Source organism: Nematolebias whitei, chromosome 4 (assembly GCF_014905685.2).
Source record: "Nematolebias whitei isolate Nwh7 chromosome 4, NemWhi1, whole genome shotgun sequence".
Lineage (NCBI taxonomy): Eukaryota > Metazoa > Chordata > Actinopteri > Cyprinodontiformes > Rivulidae > Nematolebias > Nematolebias whitei.
Genome location: NC_056501.1, coordinates 34,399,432 through 34,412,607, shown reverse-complemented (window position 1 = coordinate 34,412,607; position 13,176 = coordinate 34,399,432). Strand labels below are relative to the sequence as shown.

The 13,176-nt window shown below is 43.1% G+C and overlaps 1 protein-coding gene across 1 annotated transcript in view; it reads left to right on the top strand.

Annotated features, from left to right (window-relative positions):
• The window catches only part of tbx22 (T-box transcription factor 22), an 11,007-nt gene extending 9,033 nt beyond the window's left edge, over window positions 1-1,974 (top strand). Inside the window, 3 exon segments of the mRNA XM_037675996.1 lie at window positions 267-455; window positions 655-740; window positions 1,404-1,974. Of these exon segments, the coding sequence (XP_037531924.1) occupies window positions 267-455; window positions 655-740; window positions 1,404-1,939 (811 nt within the window). The 3' untranslated portion in view covers window positions 1,940-1,974.
• Window positions 1,975-13,176: the final 11,202 nt, after the last annotated feature.

Sequence of the window (13,176 nt, the reverse complement as noted above, 5' to 3'; positions counted from 1 at the left end):
TTGCTCATTGTGTGTGTGTCAGTTGCTCATTGTGTATGTGTCAGTTGCTCAGTGTGTGTGTTTCCATGTTTAGTTGCTGACCCAGCTGTTCCTTCAGCAACAGTTCAGCCTGCAGGGACTTCCAGCTCTTTTCTTCACGTCTCTTTTTACTATCTGAGAACATATTTTTGCAGAAGTTCATTAACGAGCTGTGACTTCAGCACTTGTTGTGATCCTGCCTCCAGTGATTGTTGGGGTCTACAGCCTGTTAAAGCTGGGGGGGTCAGACCCCAAACTGGCCCCTCAAAGATCCGTTTGACAATGTTGATCCCTGTTACTCTCCATCCTGTTGTAAAAGTGTTAACACGTCACCATCTGACTAACCTGCGTCTCTTCCTGTCTCCTGGCAAGATCACAAAGCTGAAGATTGACAGGAACCCCTTCGCAAAGGGCTTCAGAGATCCAGGCAGAAACAGGTACGGCAGACCTCACCAGATCCCAAACAAAAGGCCCACAAGGGACTTTACGCTGACTCGGCTGAACCAGTGAAACATGAAACCCTCAAATAAATCTGTTCCACACCTCAGAACCAAAACCCTGCATTTTGTATTTTAGATTGTTTTTACTGTGTGTGTGTGTGTGTGTGTGTGTGTGTGTGTGTGTGTGTGTGTGTAGGGGTGTACTGGATGGCCTGCTGGACTCGTATCCCTGGAAAAGCCCTCTCTCCTTGGACTTTAAGCCGTTCACCATCCAGCTCCAAGGTACTGAGCTTTCATTTAACCATCTTCTTTTGCTCTACTCAAGTCTGACTCTTTAATACGTTTTGTCTCTGAAAACATCTTGTTCCTTTTTATTTTGATTGACATAAAATCCATGACTTCATTCACACACGTAACGTGAAGAAATAAAATGCATTTCGCTCATTTTTACAACTTCAGATGTTTTATACTCGTAAAATATTTGTTTACGTCCAAAGTGATTAGATTAAATGGATGATTATAAAAGACTGTGAGACATCAGGTGTGTAAAACTGAGCTCAGCAGACTGAAATCATTCGTGTCTTACACACTCACAAGGATTGTTATATCACACACTCCGCTCTCATGCCAATCCTTACTGGAATCATTCCTTCACAGAATATTTCTCCAACAAAATCTTTTTCTCGTGAAATCCTTTCCCCTGACAGAATCTTTGCCCGACCACACCTGTTTACATTCTCACAAACAGCAGCAGCTTTTGATCATAAATCGTTTGACACAGCTCTGGTGTCAAAAGACATGTCAAGTGTTGCTCACCACCAGTCCCGTGTGAATCAACATGTTTCATGAATGAATCTGCTGTAGTCAGCGTAGATTGTACATGAATCAATTATTTCAATATAATTATGTATTTTTTTTTACATTGTTTCTTGTGCTTGTTGACAGGAAGCTCAGACTCCAGCAGCGTCAAAGATCTGCTGCCGTTCTCCTCGCCTTCGTCTCTTCTTCCGCTCACTGCTCTCTCCTGTTCGGACGCTGCTCTCCACACTCTTGGCCTCCCCTTTTGTAAGAGGATGTCCCTCACCTCCTCCCTCTCCACTGCAGCACTCCCCGGTCGAGGCTTCTCCTCCATGGGAATGGACAGACTGAGAGGCCTCCCCTCGCTGGCTCCACTCACGGACCTCTCGCTCCTCTCGGCGCTGCAGGGGAAGAAGCCTCCTCATTGCAGGGAGCCATGTCATCAAGGCGCTCCCGGGAGTCCACCCTGCTTGATCCCCCTCCACAGCCCCCTCAGCCCTCAGGGGTCTCCTCTCTTCCCTCATCTTTCCGACACCACAAGCCCCTTCTGTCTGTACAGCTACAGATTCCCCCTGAGCCCTCAACTCGCAGTTATTTCCCGACACTCCAGTCTGTCCGAGGACACCACAGACAGTCTACTGCAGCAGTCTGCGTGGCACTCAACTGCCAACCGCTGCCTTTGACAGCCGAACTGCAGTCCAGAACTCACTGAACACAAGACGCCAAAGCTCTGTCGAGAGGTACTTTTCCAGTCGTTGAAGCCTTAAAGAGAAAATGTGACAGAGCGGGACAATTTTGTATTTAATAACAGTTTTATACAATCTGGACGTACTGGCAAAAAGACCTGAAAGATCCAAATATTAAAAAACTGTTGACATTCTTCTTCAAGCTGGATTTTTCTTTTGGACTGAAACTGTGCTTTCTGTAAGAACAAAAAAATATCTGCTTCTGTTATCAAAGAACGTCAGTAACTACACATAAACGAGACAGCCGCTGTTAAAATGGCCGCAAGTGCCCAATAAAATATATTTTTGAGCTGTTGTTCATATCAAATGGGCTGAAAAAGTTATTTTCCCACGCATTTAACACACAACACCCAAAGTGTTTATTTTCCTGTTGCAAGGGGGAATTATCTTGTATGTAGAAATTGCAACTTGCTGAATGTGAACAAAGGCAAGTTTTGTGTTTTATTCAGAGGATTCCGTCTAATAACATCGACTCATCACATCAGTCTGTGGTTCAAGCTAGTTTCCGTTTACTTTGTTAATAATGATTGGACTAATCAGAGGTGCATGCATGGACGGTGACACCGTGGCGGTCTTTATTAGACCAAACTGGAACTAAGACTTCAGATCCCTAAAATAGTCCAAATAATGTGTCGTCATTGTTCCACTGGAATAATTTCACGGCTCCATGACCCAGAGAGGCAAATGAAAGCTTGTCACCACTGCCGGCCAACAGAACATTGTTGTCTGCTCCACAGATGAGGGTTGGGAGGAGGGAGTCCTGAGTTGCCTGTTTAGCTGCTGATGTGCTAATTCCTGCCTTCAGCTGCAGAATCAAAACCCCAGCGCCCATTCCTCGATCCTCTCTCTTGGCAGCTGTGCAGAGGGGGTAGGGCTGGAAGGGATGGGTTAGACTCTGCTGTGACATGTAATTTACTTGTCACTGCAGAGCATGGTGGCAAGCCAACATGGGCCTGGACATGGAAAATAGCAGGAAGACGTTAATTGAGGAACTCGTGCAGGGGACGGCCCCCGTGCTTCAGCCAGGTCAGGTGCGGTGCTATCAGACAGCCGGCCCTTTGTCTGCACGCTGCTCAAGTCTGCCGTTGTTATCCGATACCGTCTGTCATTTCCATGTTTGCCTTCATGGGACAATCATTTTAAACTCCCAACTAATTCCTGATCTTTTAATTAGACAAATTGCTTTCATACCAGGAGAGCTGAACTCTGTGCCTGCACCCTGCGAGCTAGGTAAAGCAGACAAACTTAATGCACAAAGGAGGAAACAATGCCAAACTTTTACCTGCCAGACTTTTCTCAGTTTGCTGATGGAAGGTCCCAGTCATCCGGGACACATTAATCCTTATTGGTCAAAGCCACCATTTTCCAAACATTTTAAATTAATAGTGAAAGACTTGTGAGTCTACACCTACTAAACACATCACAACACAACAAACAGCAAAGAATGATACAGTTTCTTATTTAATAATGATGTCTGCTTTTTTTTAATTTCTCAAATAAGATGACATTTTGTGGCCCACAGCAGCTTCTTTATGTTTGAATTTAGCTTCTGATTCAAGATTTTTCCACTTCAAACTGAGAATTGCAATGTCATTTTGCGATCCGAACTCACGTGCAAATCACTCTCTCCTTCCTCCTGAGGGTGGAAGTCTTTTCTAAATACATTTGATGACAGCGGTGAACAAAACAGAAAACAGTTTGGGAGGTATGCAGCATCTGATTCTTGGCTCTGCTTTAATCTACACACAATAAACAACTCAAACGTGACAGATGAAGGTTTTATCAGCCGTCGGACGCCGGCTGCCCACTTCTGTTCCTTCGTCCTCCTCGTCAGTGAGCTGTATGTAGTGGCTACAACAACATGGAAACTGGGCTCATTCAAGTTTGGAATAACACGAGGACGGACGTTGGTGGACGGCTCAGCGGTGACTGACAGGCAGTGAAATTTGAGCCAGGAGTCATTTGTTTCCAATCATAGCATCCTGAAACAGGAGAGAAGCTCTGCAGCAAGCGGAGACGTGTAAATATACTTTGTCTTCATTAGATTAATATACGACACTCGCAGACTCACTCTGCAAACATGTGTGAGTCCGTTGTGTCCTTGTGTTAGTTAACGCACACACATTTATACACGTGTTTGTCCGCTTCATGCCCTGCAGCGTTCTTCTTCCAAAGGTTTATCCTGAACATTGTTTTCTCTGCAAACTCTATAAAAGACGATTCTTTATCCGGTCAGATGATTGGACGTGACTGAGCTCTGCTGTAAAAGTTGTAAGTGAAACCAGCTGGGGCTGAAATTGAATTAGGCTCAGAGAGTAAAGTGAAAAGAAAGAGCAGTTTACGGTTATGAAGTCCTCTGTTGCTCCATCAACAAGACTTTGTAATGGACTTGATAAAAGGCCTTGTCTCAGCCGTTCTACTTTTTAGGAAAATTCAGCAAAAACATGCAACATAAGGAAGAAAACACTCCAGAGTCTCTTTATTAATTGAAATTACTCATTGTAAGGTCAAAGTGTGTCAGAATAATAGTAATGGCCCTTCCTCCTTCCGTTATGTTGCACCTGAGGAACAGCAGTTTCAGCTTGACAGATGTTTCCATGCCACATCTGGGGTTTCCTCTGATCAGTCCATGTGGGTTTTGAACAAACACCATTCAGAGCACGGGTTAATCCCCTGCTCTGTGTTTAGCTCTGATTTCATGTCGTCTCTTTAAACCTTTTATGATGGAAACCCTGTTGGCGTTTGGGCTAAATGTGTCTTTAAACAGGTCCATGAGCACGAGCACAGTGTCACTCATGTTTTATTTAACCAGTATTTTTTCTGACTGAGTTGTCTTTTTTAAACCTATACGTGTTTTTACACAATTTTACCTTTTAGGATTTTTGAGCACTGTTTTTTTATTTTTTTTAGCACAATCTGTGTTTTCATTTGTAGATTCACATCCTGTTTGTTTCTCCATGTCGCTCCCGTCATCAGTTCAGCACCTGCAGTTCTGTCTGACCCGCCCACTCTCACCTGTTCTTGTTTCATTCAACATAGTCCAGGGGTCTGCAACCTTTACGATCAAAAGAGCCATTTCTGCCCTTTCGTTCACTAAATTAAAAATGTCCAGAGCTGCAAAACCTGCTGCAACTGTCATTATCAACATGTGGTCCATGGGCCACTGTAAGAAGGGGACTTTTCTGGACAGTAGGTGTGAAATTATAAAACTAAAAATATCCATGATTGTTAACATTTATTGATGTTTTACATTTTGAGACAAAAGAAAAGACTGGATTATATCCATCCATCCATCCATCCATCCATCCATCCATCCATCCATCCATCCATCCATCCATCCATCCATCCATCCATCCATCCACCCATCCATCCATTATCTTTACCCGCTTCTTCTTTTTCAGGTCATGGGGGTCACTGGTGCCCATATCAGTCACTAAGCGAGAATCGGGGGACACCCTAGACAGGTCGTACGTCCATCACAGAAGACTGGATTCTTGCAAAGAAAAATACACATTTATATTATTTTTACCAATTAAAAAACTAAAACAATGAACTGTGCAGGCATGTGTGATTGTTTTTAAAACTCTGGAGTAATTGAGTATCCTATTTTGAAAAAAATAAATCATAAAGTTAAAGTGAGTATAGTTATCTATGTACATTAGTACTAGTATCCACATATTTGCAAATGAAAAGACAGGAAAACTGCTAAAACTATTAATTTTTTGTTGTGGGTATGACATCCTATAAAATTCAGTTTTTATGTTAGTTTTGGTCAAAGCTTGAAAGAGCCGCTGCAAAGGGACCAAAGAGCCGCATGTAGCTCCAGAGCCGCAGGTAACAGACCCCTGGCCTAGTCAGTTAAATACCATTCTGTCTCTACACTCAAATCATTCTGGGTCCAAAATCACAGCTACCATGATGACCACAAATGTTCAATACAGAACGTGATGTCCAAAATAAATTAACAGCTGTCTAGGTTTTCTAAATTTTAGTAAATAAAATCTTCATTCCCACAAACATTAGACTTCTTAGATAATGTTTACATCAAAACATATTATGTTTGTCTTTGTTTCTTAACTCTGAGTGTCTCTCATTGCAGTAGGAATTATTCATTTCTGTTAAATCCCTGAAGTTTGTGCACCACAGAACTCTCTTAGATCACTGACTGCATCTTAGAAGCGTTTCTACAAGACTGGAAATGAAGTTTAACAAAGTTCAGTAATGTCCTCTGGTCAGATCTTTCACTGGAAGAGAAGTCCACAAAGGTTCTTTCAGGTCCTCTGGACAGATCCGTCTCTGGAAGTGAAGGGTCTAGTTTACTTGCCATACCTCCAACTGAAAAAAATATGTAGAACCGTTAAAAGTATTGTTGTTTTTTCTTTCTTTCTTTTTATTTTTTTATTGTTAAACCATGATTTAGGTTAACTCTTACAAATTCCAAATCAGAAACTAGGAAGTTCCTGGAGAAACTTAGACAGCGTCTACCAGGTGGCAGCCATTTTAAAATTTAGATGACAAAAATGCCTACGTTTTGATATTTACATTAATATGTACGTGCATCTTAAAAGATGGTGTGGTTGGCAGAATTAGTTCGAGTTCTTTCAGTGTTTTTCAATGAGAAAATTGGCATCTTTATTTTCAAATTACATCACCATGGTAACTCAAATTGACAATAAAAGTAATAGCACAAATCGCTGTGCTGAGCATGTTGGTTTGATATAAAATGTGTGGTGGTGCACGTTGCAGTTCGGACCATATTAAAGTTGATAGAAGACCAAGACACTTTTCAGGAGGATAATAATAAGTGGCTGCTTTTCTAGGCAGTGCCCAAAAACTATGTGCACTATCTGTAAATAACTTGTTGAACCCTGACCTGTTTCTGTTTACATGACTGATCGTGTTTTTGCTTCGGTTGATGTAATTTGATTACTTTAGCTTTTCTTGTTGAGCTGGAGTTGCTGTGATCAATGGAGCTGTGTGTTTGAGTGCAGGGTGGCTGGAGGAGAGCTGTCAGCACTCAGCATTTGACCAACAAACAGTACGAACACTCTGACCCGGCCTGTCCATCACAACCAACCAACCCCTCCTCCTTCCAGAGAATATACGGTATGTGTGTTAATTCTTCTTTCTTGTCCTTTGGGCTAACATGAGACTTCCACAGGCATGTATTATGAGGTAAAGAGGAAGCAGGGGAAAGATGCAAGCATTGGTTTTATTTAATACAAACCTATAAATCAACCCCTCTGGAACAAGAGATATGAGATATTCTTTTTGTCTTTGGTCCGATCTCTGACAAATGGGTCTTCCCTCGGTTTGCTTCCTGTGTATGGCATGTTATCACTCCTGGAACAGATTCTCAGAGAGTCCACAAGAAGTAAAAGAGTTGGGGAGTGATTGAGTGAGAATGATGCTCCGTGGATGATGTATCGAATGGCAGACGAAGGGATGGAGCAAGCATGGAGGGTGGGGGGAAAGAGTGATTTGCACTCTCCTCTCTTCTTATTCCTAGTTGGCTTCTTTCATGTCTCCACCCAGGGTCAGATGAGCCTGCTGCCCCAGATGGTGCTGTCTGTCTGCACTGCCCTCGACAGGATGTGCCCCTCTCACCCCCACAACTATAGACCTCTGCTGGTTTAATTGATTTCAGGGGGTAAGGCCTCATTTCTCCTCTGCCTTTGACACACACACAGACAGTTTGCCAACAACTAGTGCCTTAGTACGTACACACGAACACGCCGCCTGCGCTGTGCGCCGTCAACGCTAATTCAATTAGGGACGCGGGAGTGTGACTAACAGCAGACCTGCAGAGTGTTTTACCATATGTAGCATACACACGCCGGTCACTCCACTCACAGTACTAGCATATTAATAGTGTGAATTCAGAACCTGTGGATTTCATTGGAGACCAGCTTTTCAACAACTACCATGTAAGGCCATAATATTATTAATAGGATTATTATTATTATTATTAGTAGTAGTAGTAGTAATGGTAGTATTTAGGGGCGGCTGCGATGTAGAAGTACACAATCGGGCTGTAAAAATTATGGATAAAAAGCCAATCTGCTATCATCCCTGTACCATTATTAAGAAATACTGTATAATCTAATGAGCTTTGATAGCTTTATTAGTTTTTGTTATCTTAAATTGTTTCATAAATGCATCAATCGTGAAGCACCTGAGCCATTACTTATGTTTGTTGAGAGACAGAACAGCAATGGAGCCACTAGATGTTCCACAAATCATGACTGTAAAATACCATTTTGCAGGACAACTTTTGGACTGACAGCTTTCTCTGTTAAGAGCTTTGGAACTCATTACCATCTGATCTTAAGACCATAACTGACATTAAAATATTCACTTCAAGGCTTAAGAATTGACTAAAGATGAACCAGAATTGTACTCATTTTAAAATATTGTAAAAGTTTTGACTCAGTAGTTTTAAATAGACAGCTTTATATTTCTTTTTCATTATTTTATTGTATTTACTGTTGATCTTAACTTTTCAATTAACCAACTGTTATAGGTCCTTCTAGGGACAGGTGTTTCGAATTAGCTTTGGCTTTATGCAGGCATAAGATTGTCTTGATCTATGTTTCTTGTGTAGTCCCTATCAAATAAACAATAAATAAAATAAAAATGAACTAGGATCCATGATCAGAGACCACATCAGAAGGGATGCCATGGATCCTGAATACGTGCTGGACCAGGATCTGGGCAGTCTCGAATGCCGAGGGGAGTTTGGCCAAAGGGATGAAGTGGGCTGCCTTGGAAAATCTGCCAATGACAGTTAATATCAGTATTATCTTCTGATGGAGGCAGCCCAGTCACGAAGTCCAGGGAGATGTGAGATCAGGGACGGCTTGAAGTGGGTAATGGTCGGAGCTATCCTACAGGTGGCTGGTTACCGCTCTTGCTTCTGGCACATATTGGGCAAATGGCTACAAACGCCTTTACATCCTGGGTTCCTCTGTCTTGCAGAGTAATACATCAGAGAGCAGTGACTAAGATCATCTAGTTGATAATTTTACAACAACTTTGCAAACTTCACTTGATAAAGCTGCTCCACTGAAAAAGAAAGTAATTAGTTAGAGGAGATTAGCTCCTTGGTTCAATTCTGAGTTACGTACTTTAAAACAGACATCTAGAGAGCTACAAAGAAAAAGGCGCTCTGCTAACATTGAGGAATCTTACTTATCCTGGAGAGATAGCCTGATAATGTACAAAAAAGCACTCCATAAAGCTAGAACTTTATAGTATTCATCTTTAACTGATGAGAATATAAAAATAACCCCAGGTTCATTTTCAATACCATAGCTAGTCTAATGAAAAATTCTCTCTGTTGATTCATGTTGATTGTATCCCTATAACTATAAGCAGTGATGACTTCATGAGATTCTTTATAAATAAAATTGTTTCAATTAGAGAAAAGTTTAAACCAACATTCCTAGTATCACCTCTTGTTCTGTGTCAGATGAGACAACTTTTAAAATATCACTAGAACCTGATTTATGCTTGGACTGTTTTTATCCTGTTGAGCTCTCTGAATTGTCAAAAAAAAATAGCTTCGTCCAAACAATCCACATGCCTGCTAGATCCCATCCCAACCAGACTGTTTAAAGATATATTTCCCTTAATTAATAACCACATCTTGGATCTGCTTTATTTGTCTCTCATAAATGGTTATGTACCACAGAGCTTTAAGACTGCTGTAATTAAACCTTAACTTAAAAAACATAACCTTGACTCAGGAACTGCAGGAATCAGTTATAGACCTGACTATATCTAATCTAACTTTCATCTAAAAAAATTCTAGCGAAAATAGTTGCTGGTCAGTTACATGATCAAATGAAAAGAAATAATTGGTTTGAAGAGTTCCTGTGATGGACTTGCGACCTGTCCAGGGTGTACCCCGCCCCTCGCACAGTGATTGCTGGACATGGGCACCAGCGACCCCCGTGACCCAAAATGGAACAAACGGGTAAAGAAAATGGATGGATGGATGGATGGTTTGAAGAATTTCAGTCAGGTTTTAGAGCTCACCACAGCACTGAAACTGCACAGGTGAAAGTTACTAATGATATTCTCATGGCCTCTGACAATGGGCAAGTGTCTATACTGGTTCTGTTAGAACTCAGTGCTGCATTTAATACAGTTGATCATACTATTCTATTACAGAGACTTGAATATGATATTGGAATTACAGGAACAGCACTAAATTGATTTAAATCCTATCTATCTGATAGAGTTAAATTTGTAAATGTAAATAATAAATCTTCATCATACACCAAAGTGAGTCAAGGAGTTTCTCAAGGTTCAGTGCTTTGACCAATACTCTTTACCTTGTATATGCTTCCATTAGGTCATGTTATTATTATGCTGATGATACACAATTATATTTGTCCATGAAACCCAATTAATCCAATCAGCTACTTAGACTACAAACATGCCTTAAAGTCATAAAAACCTGGATGACCCTAAAATTTCTGCTTTTGAACACAGACAAGACTGAGGTATTGGGACCTGAGCACCTTAGGAATGAATTGTCTTTCTCCCTCCTTAGATGGCATTAATCTGGCCTCCAGTTCTAATGTTAAAAATCTTGGTGTTATTTTTGATCAGGAGATGTTTTTTATCCCCGATATTAAAAATGTTACTAGAACCACCTTCTTCCACCAGTGTAATATCACTAAAAATAGAAACAACTTATCTAAAAATTTATGCAGAATAACTGGTCCATGCATTTGTCACATCTAGTCTGGATTTTTGCAATGGTTTGTTATTTAGGTGTCCAAATACTTCTTTAAAACATCTTCAGTTGATCCAAAATGCTGCTGCCAAAGTCTTAACTGGAGTTAGTAGGAGAGATCATATCTCTCCAGTTTTAGTTTCTCTCATTGGCTCCCTGTCAAATCCGGAATTGAATTCAAAATCTTACTTCTAACCTACAAAGCCCTCAACAACCTAGCTCCATCTTATATTTAAGATCTTATTGTTCCATATTTTCCTAACAGAGCACTTTGCTCTCAAACTGAAGGATATCTCGTGGTCCCTAGTTTCCAAAAGCAGAATGGGAGGAAGATCTTTCAGTTATCAGGCTCCTCTCTTGTGGAACCTACTTTCAGTTCTATATCGTATAGACTTCGCCCTTTAAGACTGTCATTAGTGGGTTTATCCCTAGGTGCGCAGCGCAGCACCGAAAACTTTAGTCCATGCCCACCTGCTGTGTGGGCCTTACCCCCTGTCCATATAAATTACGATGAGACCGGGTAATCGGCTCCCATTTTTTCTTCAGCAAGCTAGCTAGCACTGTCAGAAGAACAAACAAGGAAAAGTTGTCCAGCTTTGACCGACACAACCTTTACTAAGGACGCCTGGGTCTCCACCACGCCAACCTCCTGCCGTCCCGGTGAGCTCTTCCTCCCCGAGGAGAAGCAGATGAGCAAACTTGTTCAAGGTAAGCGCCAAGGAGTTCTTTTCCGTGGCAGGCTGCTGCCCGCTGGATGACGCCATTGTCGTTTCTAACGTTTTTTTCCCAGCGGTAATCGAATGATTTCCATGAATAAGGCGATGTTAGCAGTAGCCCCGCTGAATGTTTTTCCGTGGAGGGCTGCTACCCACTGGACGACGCCACAGCCTTTTCTAACGTGTTTTTTCCTCGCTGTAATCAAATGATTTTCTCAAAAAGGTGATGTTAGCAGCAGCCCCGCTGAATGTTTTTCCGTGAAGGGCCGCTACTTGCTGGACGATGCCACAGCCTTTTCTAAAGTGTTTTTTCTCCAGGTAAATCAGATGATTCTCTCGAAAAAAGCGTTGTTGACAGCAGCTCCGCTGAGTGTTTTTTTCTGTGGCGGGACGCTATGCGCGGGACGACGCCACCGCCTTCTTTGACGCAGAGTCATGCAGTGAATAAAATTATTCCTCCGAGAAAGGCGATGTGGAGCTGCCCCTTCCCTCCTGGAGAGCGTAGTGACAGAAGAAGAGTGGCCGAGCGGATGCTCAGCCACCTAGGATCTTCCCACGCCGGTGACCACACCGCTCCCAGCCGTCGGCGCCCTCCTCTCGGAGCTGCCCGGCACAATCCAGGAGGATGTTAACACAAGGGACTTTCTGTCCCTCGCCTCCCTCCACCCTGATCAGATGATCTGGCGGCAAGGTTGGCTCCACTCCGACTCGTCGCCCTGACCCCATCTGGGCTCGCTGTCCCGCTGTGACGTCACACTGGAATGAGGCTGCAGCTGGGCCCGGAGAGCTGAAGATATCCGTCTCCACCTTTGCCTCCATCTCCAGAGTGGAGGGTTTTACAGATCTGTGTTTTATCCCTCGGTTCCCCCCCCCCCCCCCGAGCCAAGCCTGGTGGTGACACTTGGGGCAAAAAGCTTCCAGGATAGACCAGCAACCTGTCCCCCCAGGGAAGCATGACCAGATGGTGACAAGGTCTCCAACCGAGCTCACCAGTGCACATTCTAGATGGCCGCAGTGAACAACAACGTCGCCCTGCCAGCCTACAGCATCTCTAAGAGGCTGGAGGAAGCAGACCTGCTGGAGGAGACAAAGAGCTCTCTCTCTCTGTAAAGCTGCTGATGTCATCTGTCATCTGTCATCATCATAAACATGTGCCACCTCTGCGGTCTGCCTGTCCCGCATCGCCGCCTGGATGATCATGATCCAGAGGACCACTTGGCTCCGCCTCTCGCCATCCTTGTCTGAGAGGCTGCAGAAAGACCTGCTGGAGGGTCCCATCACCCCAGAGGTGTTGTTCGGGGCCAACTTCAGGACCATCCCTGAGAAATCGCAGAGGTCCGAGGAGGTCTCAGAGACTGTACACCATCTGGTGACATCACAGTCCTCCTCTCGTCCCTCCTGCCGCTGGAGGGACTGCCTTGGCCAGCAACAGCAGCAGAGTCACTCCACAGCTGCGGCAGTGACTTCACGCCCCGCTCCTCCGCCGGCCCCCTCTGCCAGGTAACAGATCCTTGAGGGGAAAGTATGTGATTTTTTTGATGATGTATGTTTTTTGATATAAAACAGAAACACCTTTGGAAGTAAAGTTTTTTCATCTGAGACTGTCAGATCAGCTGAGCTCACAGCTGCCTCTCTTCACACATTCTACACACAGAATGAGCCAGTAACCCCTAAACAGCATTTTAAATGGCACCACAGTTCAGTAAATATCA